This window comes from Lucilia cuprina, chromosome 2, assembly GCF_022045245.1.
Source record: "Lucilia cuprina isolate Lc7/37 chromosome 2, ASM2204524v1, whole genome shotgun sequence".
Classification (NCBI taxonomy): Eukaryota; Metazoa; Arthropoda; class Insecta; order Diptera; family Calliphoridae; genus Lucilia; species Lucilia cuprina.
The window spans coordinates 5,423,435-5,439,183 of record NC_060950.1 but is presented as its reverse complement, the minus strand read 5'-3'; the positions used below and the strand labels follow the sequence as shown (position 1 = coordinate 5,439,183).

Here is a 15,749-nt window from a genome sequence, read left to right as displayed (position 1 = left end):
TCCAAAAATTTTTGAAGGCGGGCGTCCAAAGTTTTCTCCAAATACACATTAAATTAAATTTGCTTTGTAATATTTTTAATGGTTTCCACCAGGGTTTTATGGTCAAAACCCTTTAAACACAATCTCATCTCACAACAGTCCCAGACAATGCATAGCAGAACTGTTGTTCAAAGTAATTCAAAATGCGAGTGCGACGTGACGTAATTTCGTCTATCGCCGGACAAAACTAATTGCGATGACATGAGATATGTTCTCAACTCAGACATACAGTTTTTTTACGTATTTAAATATCTTAATTTCTTTAAGTGTAAATCCCCCAGCTGTTTTGGTCAGCGCCTCTTCATAACCTCATTTTATTTATAAACATTTTTAAATTATCTTAAACTTGTATTGTTTTCTTAGTAATATTTATTAAAATAAAAAAAGAAAAGCTATAACTTTACCAAAACGAAAAAAAATTATTCATAATGGATCAATTGTATATAGAAATTGAACTAAGTACAGTAAAACATCATGAAACGGAAATATTTACTTCTGTACCATCATTTGTTGCTCTCTACATGTATCACTATTTAGATAGGCCGGAGAATATAAAATTAAATTTTGTTTGTTCCACACTATCCACGGAAAGGGGTAAATTAAAATTGCGTTCAGAATCTTTGAGACGTGAGCTAACAGAGGATAGAATTTTATGCAAAGATGGCTCTAAATTGGAGGCTATAAAAGATTTACGTTTACCCGTGTATGCCAAAGAGGGAGATACATTCATAGCGGGTATGTGTGCTGTCTGTAGGGAATTAATAGCACGCCATCCCACAGCTGCACATCGTAAACTTTTAGGTTTTAAAGAAAGTTGTTTGCTGGCTCCCTCCGAGGCTTCCATTTGGACTAGGTTTTGTGAAGTAAATATAGTGCAATCGTTAGCAGATCTCTTGCAAAGTATTGAGCGATCAGAAGCGTTTAGTGAGATGCCTGTTGAGTGTGCCCGTTTTGAAAGACACATGAATGAGCCGGTAAGAATGCATAATATCTACAAATTGGCTCGAGAAAAGGCCAACCAGGAAGTGGTGGCTTCAACGGGGAAAGTTGAAAAGAAACGTAGAAATAAGATAAAAATTGAGTGCACTGTGCCTAAAGAAAGTCTGGCAATTGATCATACTTTTGCGGAAGGAGTGGATTTTACCATAGCTGATTTGATTTTATATCCCTGTATGCGTGTTATTTATCATTGTTTCCCACAAATGTTGCAGCAATTTCCCTTAACGAATACCTGGTTGAATGAGGTAACAGATTTTCTCATTATCAAATCTTATAATTTTATATTCAAATTGTAGATAGATAACTTGGATCAACGCTGCCTGCAAGTTTTAAATGATCTTTGCCATTTCCCTTGTGTAGATAACTTAGTAAATGGTTTAGCATTTAAAATACCTGACTGTGAAGCCAGCAGTCTTTATAAAAGTGACCCCAAAAGGTATAAGCCACGTAATCGTATTTTTACCGAACAGACAGAGGTGGAAAACACTCTCAGTAAGCTGGAAACGTTAAAGATTAATTTTAACAGTGACTGTGCCATTACCTACGGACAGTGTCTTATTGATTGGCAAGCAATAGAGCCAGCACATGCGGAAAGTTCAGCATTGCCGCAGGAAAGATTATTAAGGAAACGTCAGCAGTTGGAAAACTTGGCAAATGCTGTCGCCTCTCTGGCCCAGCCAGGGCAACGAATAATCGACTTTTGTAGCGGTACTGGACATTTGGGAATTTTATTAGCTTTAAAATTACCTCAATGTGAGATTATTTTAATGGAAAATAAAGCCATATCACTGCAGCGTGCTAAGCAAAGAGCCCTAGATTTAAAATTAGCAAATTTAAGATTTTACCAGTGTAACATTGATTATTTTGAGGGAGACTTTAATGTGGGCACCTCCTTACATGCCTGTGGTACAGCTACTGATATTGTGCTACAACAGTGTCGAAGGTCTAAAGCAGATTTTGTTTGCTGCCCCTGTTGCTATGGTTCTTTGCAACCTATGCCACACATTAAATATCCTTTGAGTCAGAAATTTCGGCAGGTGCTTAGCGAAAAGGACTTTATGTATATAGCTCACACGGCAGATCAGGCGCATGCAATGGGAACTTTGAACTGTAGACCAGAAACAACATTACAAGGACAATTGTGTATGGATATTGTAGATACGGATCGTAAACTACAAGCAGAGGAGGCGGGTTATGAGGTGTTATTAACACGTCTAAAACCAGAAGATTGTACACCAAAAAATCGCCTTTTAGTGGGACGTTTAAGGCAGGAATGTAATAATGACGACATTAGAATTAACACCTTGTAGCAACGGTCAGTTTAATTGAGTTAAGTAATTTCTTCTTTTAAAAATAAGTTGTCTCAGGCTATTGTTAATAAAATATTTAAAATGTTTTAATTATTTTTTTAATAAATATTTTTTTACAAATTCCAAGAGTAATATCATTTATAGTCTAGAGAATAAACATTGGTTATAGGTAGGTATTGATAAATTAAGTGGAGTAAACAAACTTACCTTTATGTTTAGACAAATTTAACCAAAACATTGTTATTGTTACATTAATTTATATATTTTTTTTACAAAAAGCGACTTATGATGTGTTAACTTAAAATTGTGAATAAGTAAATTAAAAGATGCCACCACGTAGAGCCAAAACCAAATGCAACACCGAACCTCCCTGAACTTTATAATCTGCAGCTGTTTTATCATCATTCCTGCAAGTACATTAAAATCTTTAAAATATTTAAAATTTGCCAAATTCAGAGTAAAGCTTACATTTGTTTGCCGGAAAAAATCAAGCGCTGTTGTTGCGGTGGTATGCCCTCTTTCTCTTCGACACGTTCCTTAATGCGATCTACTTTGTCTGTGGGCTCAATATCGATTTCAATTTCTTTGCCGGTAAGCGTCTGCAAAGATTTTAAGGATTTTTTATTTTTTAAGATTTTCTAATTTCATAAAGTTTATTCTTGGTGTTGTGGCCACAAAAACTAACCTTGACTTTGATCAACATTTTTCTTTTTTTGGTATTAAAACAAACTGCTCTTCTGGTAAGTTCCTTAGGTTTAATTTAGTGCCCTAGATATGTAAAAAAGTTTTATGGTTTATATTACAATTTTCAATGGTACCGGAAAACTATTTTAGCAAATTTTGACAAACCTCTTTTATTTTCTAATTTTTGCACACAAACTCAGCAATGTTGATGGTTGGTTGGTTGATAAATAGCAATTGGAATATTTTTATACAGGCTGACTCAAATAAAAAAACTTTATTTTACAAGAGATGACTCATAGTTCTTTTTTTAATTATGTCTTGCCATATAAATAAAATTATAATTTTGTTATATAGAGGTAGGGTTCTATAAATCGACTTTCGAATAATCGAACAATCGACTTTTTGTCGAAAAAAGTCGAAAAGTCGAAGTCGACTATTTTGTTCCAAAAAAGTCGATAACTCGACTATCGTCTATGATAAAAGTCGAAAAGTCGACTTTGTAAATAAAAGTAGGAAAGTCGAAAAGTCGGAAAAAGTCAAAAAAAGTCGAAAAAAATCGGAAAAAGTCTAAAATAGTCGGAAAAAGTCGAAAATAGTCGGAAAAAGTCGAAAATAGTCGAAAAAAGTCGAAAAATCTTAAAACGTCGAAAGAAGTCGAAGAAAATCGGAAAAAGTCGAAAAGTCGGAAAGTCGGAAAAAATCGAAAAAAGTCGAATATAGTCGAAGGTCGGAAAAAGTCGAAAAGTCGGAAAAAGTCGACTTTTTATAAAATATTAAAAGTCGAAATGTCGAAAAATCGACTTTTAATTAAATGAAAAAAGTCGAAAAGTCGAAAAATCGACTTTTAACTAAATGCAAAAAGTCGAAAAGTCGACTTTTCATAAAATGCAAAAGTCGACCTTTCATAAAATGCAAAAAGTCGAAAAATTGAAAAGTCGACTTTTCATAAAATGCAAAAAGTCGAAAAGTCGACTTTTCGTTTCAACTATAGAACCCTATATAGAAGCCGACCTTTTACATACAATACGATTTAGTTGCTAAGTATAATAAAGCATTTAAGTTGAATTGTACCTTGCCTCAGATATACATACTTAAGCCGTTTATTGTTGAATAAAATTGTGGACATTTAAGTGAAATTTTGATGGCGGCTTTTCCTAGGGGCTATGGTCAAATGAGGACCTATTATTATGAAATTTGTTAGGGTCATCAAGTCTAGTATAGAGCTTGGTTTTGCAGCTTTTTGTCGAGATACGAGTATATTAAACATAATTATGAACTTAAAAACCCTATTCGGCGGGTTCAGTTGTATGGGGGCTAGGTGAAATACTGGACCGATGTAAATCATTTTCAACAGATTTCGTCTGTGGTAACATAGAAGATCATTGAAAAATCTCCAAAAAATTGCGACCTGTAGTTTAATTACAAGGTTTACAAGCCATATTCGGTGGTTCAGTTGTATGGGGACTAGATGAAATAATGGAACGATCTTAAACATTTTCAATAGGCTTCGTTTCTGAGACAATAGAAGATCATGTGCCTAATTTTAGTTGGATTATCTTCAAAATTGCGACCTGTAATTTGATTACAAGGTTTATTCTGACGGACATAGTTAAATCGACTTAGAAAATGATTTTGAGCCGATTGGTATTATTTAAGGTGTATATAGGACCAATATTATTGTGCGTTACAAACATCAGCACAAATCCAATATACCCTCCCCACTAAAGTGGTGTAGGGTATAAAAACAACACATTCTGATAGATTGATCTACGATTTATATCCTTCAGACAAACAACACGATTTGTAAAAACATATTTAATTTTATTTAAATCATTTATTTTAATAAATCTTTAAAAAAATACGTAAGTAATTTAATTACAACATAAATTGAGTCATTTTTATTACCTCATATATAAGGACACTTTCATAAAATTAAAATAACTTATTTTTATGTTTAATTTACAAATAAATACAAAAAATACTAAAAAAATTTCAAACAATGTAAAAATATGATTCTTAATTCAGAAATATCGTATAAAAATGGACTGTATATATGATAAGTTTCTAGAAAAGTCGTTAACACTAAAACTAGATGCACATTTAAAAAGAAATTATGATGATGTGATGCATTAATAACAAACAGGGAATGGCAGAACGTTTACATAGACATAGAATTTAAATTAATATTAAGTACAAATAATACTATTTACAATATGTACACTACTCCGATTGTTTAACACGAAATTAATATTATTATCACATCTGTTTCATTTATAACTCTTCGTAGTATACTTGAGATATGAGCATTTAGGATTGAGAAGAAAAACCAATAATATTATCTTTAATTCAAATTTTAGGTAGTTGAAAATTTGAAAAGAATTTGTGGTATAAATGATAAAACATCTTTGGTTTGTTGTAAAAGGCTGGGATTCTGTTGTAGTGTTGTGGGAGATTTTAGAGAATGTGTTTCAATCTTTTTTACTGGCAGTTGTTCCTTTAAATCGGGATTCAACTTTTCGTTTACAGTTTCATCTATGACCTGCAGTAGACGTTTATATAAGAATGATTGCCTAAAAATGGGCTTGGATAAACTCAAATGGTCGTCTTTTAGTACATAAAAATCACCATGATTTATGCAAGCCGACTCTTCGGTAACAATGCGCAGTGGAAATTTGAATGATGTCAACATGGTGGGTGAACCTTCAGCAATACTGACAATTTTCATATGGCGGAAGGATGTGCGTAGGCAGTTCATAAAGCGTTCATGTAATTGTAGTAGTTTTGGAGCATTTTCTTCCATTTCTTTTACTTCTATTGAGGGTGATAGGATCATTTGCATGTGCTGTTTCCATTTGGCAATGGGTGAACCACGATGAGGGACACCCAGGAATACAATACCATTTGTGTTTTTGGCCATTTGTTGAGCTTGAGGATCTGCACTGTCTTTGGCTTTCATTAATATAAGCTTTGTTAATATACCACCCATGGAATGACCAATCCAGACTACAGGCCTATCGTTGCCTATATCAGCCTTTGTTATACGTTCTAAGAGGGAGGTGGCCCGCACATCCAAGTGTCCTTGACCTTTTTCGCAGGGACAATATTTTGTGAAATTGGCCGACCATTCCGTAACGGCTGATGTGTAATCTATGCCTATAATACGAGTATTGGGATAATCTTCTGGCAACCATTCCATAGGCCAACAATTTGTGTATTCTTCTTCATGATCTTGATTTAACCATTCATTACCAGGCACACTGAATTCTCCCGAACAGTTTTCATTTGCTGCCAAAGGTACATCGGGATGAACAACTTCCCACTCTGGATCTAATTCAGCCTCATTTTGTAGAGTCTCAACTAACTCCTTGGTAGCGTTATCACTTATTTGCAAAGGTTTATTCGAATGTTTGGTAGTGGCTTTCAAAAGCGCGTCTGCAATAAATAAAGAAAAACAATTACCAAAAAAATTATATTTATATTGAAGTTTATTAAAAAGTAATCTACCTGTTTCAATGCTTCCTGATTCTTTATGGCCACCATTTTTATTATCGATTAATTGTACACCTTTTCCAGCAACATTTTGAGCAATACCCTTAACATTTCCCTTAGGATTGACTTTATCTTTAGCATTTCCGTTGCCATTTCCATTGCCATTCTTTCTCATTTGTATACGTCTCTGTTCTCCTACCAAGAATACATCATCGGTTTCACTAGTGTAAAATGCATTTTTACCATACAGACCCAATTCAGTGGGTTTACGATCTTTCTGACGCCAAGTTATAAAAACACCACCCAAAAGACCATGAACAAATATGATATCAGCTTTTGGCTTATCACGAGTACGCAAACGTGGATGTAAGGGATAAACATTGGGAGCGTAAACTGTATAATTTGGATCATCATGATCGAGATTCGCCATTGTCTTAGCCGATATGACTTGCAAGCGTAAATCGGGACACTGTTGCCATTCTGCCAACACACTTATCCAGCCGCTAACAAAGAAGTGCTCAACACTATCTTTGATAATCGACATATTGGCCAATACTTTGCAGAGTGTAGATAAAGTTTCATTGTCATCCGAAAAGATCTTGCACAATTCCATAAGATGTACCAAACCTCCTTCCTTAATGATTTGTTCGGCCACTTCTGGCTCTTTGGTAACATGATGTAAAAATGCAATGATTTCCTTTAGCATATCAGTTTCTTGAACATTAAACGAAACAGGATGGTCTTGGGTAAAGAATTCACAAACATCTTCCACTGGATCTTGTTGAGGGAAATATTTAGCAAAGAAATGTTTAACACAAGAGCGTGGCTTGAGACGTTCCAAAAGACCATGTAATTCAGATAATACCAATTTTGGATTCTTAATGCAACCTTTCATGTGAACTGGTATAAACCAACGGGTATCAGCTCCAGAACGGGCCAATGAAACAGCCGTACGAGCATCACATATTTGTGCCAAATGACGAAAATCCCAATCTTTCAAATGATCTATGCGTGCCAATTGTCTAACCGCCTTTAGGCGCTCATGATGCGAACCAGTCTGTGCTATATTCAATAAACGCCAGGCAATCGAATGTTTTACAGCTTTCCACCATTTTCCCACTGGATTTACAATAACACTAATCCATTTCTTTTCATCTTCCTCTTGTTGTTTCAATTTACGCATCGATTCCTTGTAGATGTGATATTTAATGTAGATGTAATCCGGTTCAGGAGTCTTGTCATTCTTATCGCTGCTATTGTCAACAAATTTCGAAATGAATCTTTGCAAATGACGTTTATCGTAAAGAATAAGGCCGCATCTAAAAGGTAAAGTTAAAAAAATTGGAAATTTTTTAATTAAACTATAAAGTAGTTGTAGTTGTTATATGTTTGGGACAGCTGGTCCTTTTATTTGATTGTATTCTAACGGAAGTATGTGAATTCCCCTACCAAAAGCTTTAAAACTATAATGCTGATATATACATACATAGTGCGTAATTATAGATCATACGCATTTAAAAAGTATCGAATGATATTTTGAAAGTTTTTGTTTGTGTTTAATTGAAAACATTTCAAACTACGCAAAAAAAAAATAGAAATTCTTTAAAAGCATTTGCAAATTAATGTGAATTCATAGATAATAAAACTAAAGATTATTTACACTCTTTAAAATAACAAACTAAAGTTATGTATGTCAACATTTAGCTTCTCTTTTTATACAAATATAAGTTTATTTATAAATTACTCAAGACCCCCAATATGTTAAAATCCAGTTACTAAAAAAACACTGAGAGAAAAAAGTTTATAGAAAGAGATTCATTCACGTGTATCTAAAATATATAGGTACCTATAGTATTTAAATGATTTTATTTCGAAAATCACTATATGTATGTCATTTGCTAAAAATACTTTAAATACAAATACAAATTCTTCTAATTTTTTATGATAAATAAAAAAAGTTTTACGTGTATTATGTTTTTTTTTTAGTTTTTATCATAAAATAGTGCTAGTGGCCTTCTTTTATGTTTCAAATACAAATGGATAGAAGATAGTCTACGACTGTCTTCTTTTAACAAAATCGTATGTTTTGTTTTGATCATTACCATTCACAACACAAGAGAGAACAAAGTAAGAGAGCAAACTAACCAGGAAGCAACAACAAATTAATAGTAATAACAATAATTTCAAATTAATAATAAATTTGTAACTTTTGTTTAATACGCAGAATAATGTTTTTTTTTTTTTCTCTTCAAAATTTAGAAAAAAAGGTTTGGTCTGTTTTTTGTAATTATTGTTTTTTAGTGTATCAAAACATGTTTACAGTTTGTGCAATGTTTTTGTTTACTATTTATCGTTAAAGCATTTTTTTATAAAAACAATGTAATGACGTCATTATTTACAAAAATAAAAATTCATGTAAATAATCTTTTGTTAAAGCAACATATAAAAATATAAGGAACTTGTTAAAAATTATTGGTACATTCGCTTTTTGTATTTTTATATATTATTCTTTTTATTATTAATACCCATGAAGCAATATTTTGTTAAAAATAAACAATTTACAAAATTTGTGTGTAATTTAAAAGGCGAGCCCCTTTTTTGTGTTAGCTTGTAGTACATATTAGTTTCTCACAACTCACACATATGTAGGTATTTATGTATGTATGTATGTATGTATGTATGTATGTATGTATGTATGTATGTATGTATGTATGTATGTATGTATGTATGTATGTGCGTATTAAATTTAGAAAACAGCTAAAACATCAGACCACTTTTGATGATTAATTTTTTAAAGTGAGAATTGGAGCATATGTTTGTTTAATAATTAATAAAAAATTAACTATATGACCTTGTTTTAATGTAGATTTTTTTGTTTTGTATAAAATAATGATTTTAATAAAGTTTTATTAGTATTTTTCTGTAACTACCTATAATGAAATTAAGCAAATTTTAATAAAAAAATAACTAAAAACTAATATTGGAAGCAAATTGGCAGAAGAGCTATACTCAGTCATCTTTTTAACTGTATAAAAATACGTCAAAATATGTGTTTCTAAATGAAGAGACCAAAACACTTCTAACTTGAGATCCGACTGGAAAAGCTGAAATCTAACCCGATTGAACCCGATAGAGTCATGGCCACAAGTGGAACTAGGTAGTTATAAATAGTATTTGAAACGATAAGCTTACTTAGCTGGCGGATTTTAAAACAGAACAAAGAATGCAGAATAAGCAGAAATAAAGAGCAACTCATGGCCACAAAATTTTGTTATAGCTAAAAAAAAAAACATTAGCTTTTGATAATTCTGACCTCAAATTAACTTTTATAAATTATCAGCAGACCAATTTGTTAATACATATATAAATAAGTACATATAAAACACCCTAAATTGTTAAATATTGTATAAATTTGCAGCAGTTTCGTATTTTTTTTACTTACGTGGTCAAAATGCCCACACTGCCAAGTGTTTTCGGGTAACGGCGTAGAGTAGTTGTTAAATTATTCATCGAACACTTGCTGAGTAATTAACTCAAGGGAATAAAAAATTTAAACGATTTTTCGCAAGAATACACTGATTATTCTTTGCTTTTCTTAATAATTAAACAATTTTATTTCTTGAAAATTCCTTTGTTAAGTAATGTTACAAGTTTTTTTTCTATGGCCACTGCCAAGAAACCAACACAAGTTTTTCTATTGCTCTAGTATGCACTTAATTTTTTCACTTTTATTTAATTTAAAAATTACAATTTTTACCAAGAAAAATTGTTTGGAGAAAAAAATGTTTGCTTTTTAGGTATTTCTTTGAAATATGTTTTACACTTTTTTTAATTTTTGTGTTTTTTTATTGGGTATAGAAAATAAAATGAATTGCTTTTTATTAAATGTTAGTTTGTTTTAGTTTTTTTGTTAAGAGTTTCTTTATTTTTCACTGAACTTATCACTTTGCTTTTTATTTGTTGAATGGTAATTTTATTCAGCGAGTTTTTGTTCATATACTCTTGGGGGCTAGTAGTTTGTTTTGTTTTTCTACATTTTGTTTTTGTTATTGCTTAGTGTTGTTGTTTATCAACAACTATGTTTTTGTTTTGCTGTGATATTTTGAAAAACATCAAAATATTTTAGAGAAGAGTAAGGTGCGGGCCAAACTATCAATTTTATCTTACGAGTTGTGACGTCATTATGGCAACTACCTAAAAGCAGAATAAAAAGTAAAATGGAATGAGCGATAACAATAAAAACAAAAGTTAGTGTTGTCAATGCATTTTAAAAAATTAAATTAAAATTTTAATTCTACTTTAAAAAAAAACTTTAGAAATTTAATTTTTTTTAATTATTTTCAATATATTTCTAATGTGTATTAATAAAATAGTTTTATTTAAGTTTTTAATTAGTTCGTGGATAAATATTAAATAAAATTTAATATTTTTTATTAATTCCTCTTAACATTTTACCCACTGGTTGACATCTGTTATAATAACAACTCTGTTTTTTAATTGTCAATAAATTTTTATGTCAACACTTTATGGTGAATGGCAGCATAACAAAAAATCTATACGTCGTAATATTAATTTGTTTAAACGAAAAATATCAAAAAGTTTAATAATAAAAAACAAAAATTAAACAATTTAAACATTTAATCTTATAACTAACCTATCTGAACAAATACCAATAATTTATGTAAAGCAAACAGATAAACTAATTGAATCTAAAGCCATCGGTGTGATTAGTCATAATAAAAATTGTAAAAACGTCAACAACGGGAGGGTGGATGTATTCTGGACAACCTTGCACTAAATACCAAAAAAATATAGCGCTTAAAAATGCCAACCACAGAACAGGAAGAAGAACCTTCACTAAGCACAGAACAAACTGGAGCACATAAGAAACAAACAACGGTGGAATGTGTTGCCTCTGAGGAATATTCAGCTTTGCCCGAAACATTTTACTCATTGCCGATTGAAAGTGTTGTTTCGGAAGTCGGTTCGATTTTCCATCAAAGAAAATATGACATTTTTGAGCGCTTAAAAAAGTCTATAGATCAGTGTGCTAAACGTTTTAATGGACGCAAGGAACTGGCCAGTGAAACGGATGAAACTGTAGCCGAATTATGTGAGGCACTCGAAGAAGCTTTCCAATATGGGCTAAAGCCGCAACAACCAACTCAGTTAAATTTTGTAGTTTCGGCGGCAAATCTTTTTCAAAATATGCAAGAAATTGTTACCAGATCTTCCTCTAATCGCCCTTCGAATACTTTAACAGCCACTACAGAATCAAATTTTTGGGATTTTTGTCAGAATTTTCTTACGGCCCATGAAAAAGAGCGTTTTGAAAATTTAAAACAAGTATGGACTAAAGCGGGTAAAGGCCGGGCCTTTATACGGGCTGCTCTAAATGAACATTCTCTACAGAGGTATTTACTCACCTGGTTATCGGAGTATCAAATACTTATGTCTTACTATACACATTGGTCAGTTTTGTTGGATGATAAAATGACCAAATTATTGCCGGAACTGATTAAAACTTTAGATCCGGTTTTATTTGCTTTATCGGTGGATAAGACTGAGCTAAATGTAGCTGTTAAGACCAACAGTGTTCAACAGAGCGTAGCCAAAGAAGAACCACTTATATATGCTCCTACACCGGTTAAAGTTGAAAATAAAATCAAACGTAAGTCCAACGCAGTGGAGCGTCCCATAGCTTGCACCAGTTCTACGGATGACTTGTTAATGCAATTTCAAGCTAATAACCATAATACTGAAACATCTTCCACTACGATAACTTCTCAACAGTTGTGTGATGCCCTTGAAGAGTTACCCTCTACCTTTGATGATACTCCTTCCGATCCTATAGAACCAGAGTTAGAATTTCTTAAAGAACCTTTAAACTTTGCACCGGTTCCACCACAAAACGATTTTGGTACCGGTAATGGTTCCATATCATCGGCAAATTCCTATCATGATCTAGACGGTGACACCTCCTCCCAGTCGAGCAAATATTCATCGAACAATGCCTGCAACAATCCGCAACATGTTCAATTAGAGGAACAATTGAAAGATATTAATGAACGTTGTTCTCTGCTGGAAACTAGAGTGGCCCAATTGAGCTTAGAAAATCGTCAACTAATACGAAGACTTAAGAAGCATTTTGAGGATTCTGGCATCGATCCTTCCTCTTCATTTGCCACTAATTTTCTCATTACCATTCCACACACTAAACTCCACAAGTCTAAACCGGCTACAGGTTCTTTCCATCTCTATGAAATCCACATAACCATGAGACAAAATCTAGAACATTGGTCTATATGGCGGCGTTATAGTGATTTTAATAAACTCCACAAATCATTATTGAAAACACATCCCAGTGTGTCTTCGGTGGAATTTCCACCCAAAAAACGTTTTGGCAATATGAACATAAAATTTGTCGAAGAAAGACGACAACAATTACAAATTTATTTACTGAACCTGGTAGAGACATTGCCACAGGTGGAGGCTTGTAAAACTAAAGCTGAACTACAGAAAGTATTTCCATTTTTAAGAGAACGGTAACATTTGTTTACGGTTTTTGATGGACGCTAGATGTAAAATGAAAACTTAAAGAATGGATTAGTTTGAATGTTTGTTTTTTATTAGTTAAATTGTATTATTATTATTATTTTCTTTAAATAATTATATTGAATTTTAATTGTGTTTTAAGGGTATAATAAATTATGTTTAAAAACATAAATTTTGTTCTTAATTAATAAAATACACTTTGTAAAAATACAATAAACTTTAATTTATTGCTAAAAATTTAAAAATTTCATTTTCGAATATTCATAATTACTTCACCACATTAATGTGATTTAAGTATTTAAAAAATACAACACTGTAAATAACAAAACACTTTGGTGAATTTGCCTCCCTTTTAGTTCTAAAACGGCTTAATATGTGTGTGTGTTGTTGTTGTCTCAAAACAACCGTTAATTCAGCTGGAACAGTTAGATATAATCAAGATGACTTTAACTTAATAGTTACAGCATCATTTGTATTCTAAAATTCAAACTAAATACTAGTAACTTAAAAAATAATTAAAAAATATATATTTTTTTATTAAAAACGAACAAATCACAAAATATATTTTATATTCAACATGGTTTCCATACTCAAAAGTGCTGGTGATTTTGAGAAACAAATTGCTGGAGCCGGTGATAAACTGGTGGTTTTGGATTTTTATGCCACCTGGTGTGGTCCCTGTAAAGAAATGGAGCCTCATATACGCAAGCTGGTGAAACACTATAAGGATCGTGCCATTGTTATAAAGATAAATGTCGATAAATTTCAAGATATCTGTGATTATTATAAAGTACGTAGTATGCCGACATTTGTTTTTATTAAAAATCAAAGGCGTGTATCGAGTTTTGCGGGAGCTGATGCAAAATTGTTAACACAAAAAATGGCTTCGTTGGTTAAATGATTTATTAACTTTTTTTATTAAATCTTGGACATCTGTGATGTTAAATTTTAATTTTATGTTTAAATTTAATATTTATTTTATAATTTGTATTTTGTGTTTTATGTATTTTCTCTTTTTTGTGAATTGTGTTTGTCTCAACTAACGTAAATGTTTGTTCTAATAAAATTGCCAAAATATATATGATTTAAATTGTTATCAATTGGTTTTATTAAAAAGTTTTGTATCTTTGAAATAATTGAATAATTTCATATTGAAATCAAATAATTTGAATCTCTATTAGAAGACTGAAAGTTAGGTTAAGATTTTACATATGTTATATGTATATTTTAAATTCGAGAGTTTAAAACTTACGGAATTTACTTCGACTTTGTCATGGAACAAGAAAATTTGGAGCAGCAATGCAAGAAGATGTTGCAGCGCTTTAAAAAATTGTGTAGTTAATGCTAAGGCTGGTAATTCTTAACCCTTTCAGGCACAAAACTAAACTGCCGGAATTTTTATTGATACGACTTCACCTTACACTTTATGGAAAATGGAAATAGTGTTTTAAAGGATATCATAGGATGTTATCCTTTTTGGCATGTAGTGACATAAAATTCTAAAAAATAACGATTTAGGGCGAGTTTTTCTGATAAAGATAATCTTCATTCTTTGGTTAAACCTGGTTTAATATATGTTTTGTTTTTTTCAGTTATCAGTAAAGTTACATATTATCTTAGTTTAACTGAGTGTAATTGGCCAATTAAACTCAAGTTATAAGTGAGAAAACACAATTAACAAAAACAATAAAATAATTATTTCGAAAGAATAAAAACTTAAAAATTTATGTAAATTTCAATTTTCTGATTTGTTTTGTTTTATTTATTATTGTTATAAATGTTTAATATTTTTCCAAAATTTTCCATTTTACAAAAGTATTGTTTGCAAAAAACAGCTGGTCATTGTTTATGTTTTTGAGTGAAAAGTTGGCAATACTAACAAAGTTAACTGAGCTTAAATCTAAAACTGAAAAACACAATCATCGGTTAAAGTCCGCCTAAATTTGTTTAGAGTCTAAGCTAACAACAAGTTAAGCTTAGTTTAACTGAGTATTAAGAAACCCGCCGTTAATGTCATGAATAATTACCTGTTTTTTCATAATTAGACTTTCATTAAAACACAATTGTAATATGGTTTACTATAACTATGCATATGTGTGTGTGTGTGTGTATACAACAATTTATTGAAAATTATTATTTTAATTATTTTCTTTTTGTAATATTTTAAAGAAAAAAAAACGCATATTTCTTACAAAATCTAAAATTAAAGAATACCAAAAGAGATTGCCCAAAAAAAATGTTTGATAAAACAAAAATAAAAGAATTTCGGAAGGAAGCAAAAAACATATTAAAATTAAAGCTAAATATTTACACAGTAAAGTTTTCTTTTTGTTTTTAGCAACTAAATTATTATTAATAATAAGAAAACATTAAGTTTAAGTTAAATATTAATTAATAATTAAACAAAAACATTAAAAAAGTTTAGATTTAAGAGTAAAAAGCTAAAGAAAAATTATTTTAAGTATATAAAGTAAATTGTTGTTTAGATTTTAATTTTCTTTGTTAGAAATTGTTTAGATTTGTGTAATTTTTCAAAATGTTTCTTTATTAAAAGGGAAACTTTATGTTGTTTTTTATTACTGTTTATATAGATTTATTTAGAAAAATATATATATAGTATTATTATGTATGTTTTAGGTATGTTTTAAGGTAGGCTGGCTGTTTTCAACTGCT

The 15,749-nt window shown here is 31.0% G+C and overlaps 5 protein-coding genes across 5 annotated transcripts; 3 read left to right on the top strand and 2 right to left on the bottom strand.

The window, feature by feature from the left end:
* Positions 1 to 351: 351 nt before the first annotated feature.
* On the top strand, positions 352 to 2,468 carry LOC111679541 (glutathione S-transferase C-terminal domain-containing protein homolog). The gene is made up of 2 exons (XM_023441115.2): positions 352 to 1,283; positions 1,335 to 2,468. The coding sequence occupies exons 1-2, from the start codon at positions 468 to 470 to the stop codon at positions 2,346 to 2,348; spliced, it is 1,830 nt and encodes a 609-aa protein (XP_023296883.2). The 5' UTR covers positions 352 to 467; the 3' UTR covers positions 2,349 to 2,468.
* A 123-nt stretch (positions 2,469 to 2,591) lies between these two features.
* On the bottom strand, positions 2,592 to 3,311 carry LOC111679540 (NEDD8). Its single transcript, XM_046951945.1, has 4 exons — positions 3,198 to 3,311; positions 3,034 to 3,116; positions 2,817 to 2,947; positions 2,592 to 2,755 (listed from the first exon to the last, which is right to left on the bottom strand). The coding sequence occupies exons 2-4, from the start codon at positions 3,049 to 3,051 to the stop codon at positions 2,668 to 2,670; spliced, it is 237 nt and encodes a 78-aa protein (XP_046807901.1). The 5' UTR covers positions 3,052 to 3,116; positions 3,198 to 3,311; the 3' UTR covers positions 2,592 to 2,667.
* A 1,540-nt stretch (positions 3,312 to 4,851) lies between these two features.
* LOC111679527 (protein SERAC1) lies at positions 4,852 to 10,682 on the bottom strand. The gene is made up of 3 exons (XM_046954627.1): positions 9,964 to 10,682; positions 6,537 to 7,840; positions 4,852 to 6,464 (listed from the first exon to the last, which is right to left on the bottom strand). The coding sequence occupies exons 1-3, from the start codon at positions 10,029 to 10,031 to the stop codon at positions 5,386 to 5,388; spliced, it is 2,451 nt and encodes an 816-aa protein (XP_046810583.1). The 5' UTR covers positions 10,032 to 10,682; the 3' UTR covers positions 4,852 to 5,385.
* A 368-nt stretch (positions 10,683 to 11,050) lies between these two features.
* Positions 11,051 to 13,214, top strand: LOC111679530 (sorting nexin-29). Its single transcript, XM_023441102.2, has one exon. It carries the CDS (start codon positions 11,346 to 11,348, stop codon positions 13,068 to 13,070), a length of 1,725 nt encoding a protein of 574 aa, XP_023296870.2. The 5' UTR covers positions 11,051 to 11,345; the 3' UTR covers positions 13,071 to 13,214.
* Positions 13,215 to 13,508: 294 nt separating this feature from the next.
* On the top strand, positions 13,509 to 14,172 carry LOC111679535 (thioredoxin-1). Its single transcript, XM_023441107.2, has one exon. The coding sequence runs from the start codon at positions 13,654 to 13,656 to the stop codon at positions 13,975 to 13,977; it is 324 nt and encodes a 107-aa protein (XP_023296875.1). The 5' UTR covers positions 13,509 to 13,653; the 3' UTR covers positions 13,978 to 14,172.
* Positions 14,173 to 15,749: the final 1,577 nt, after the last annotated feature.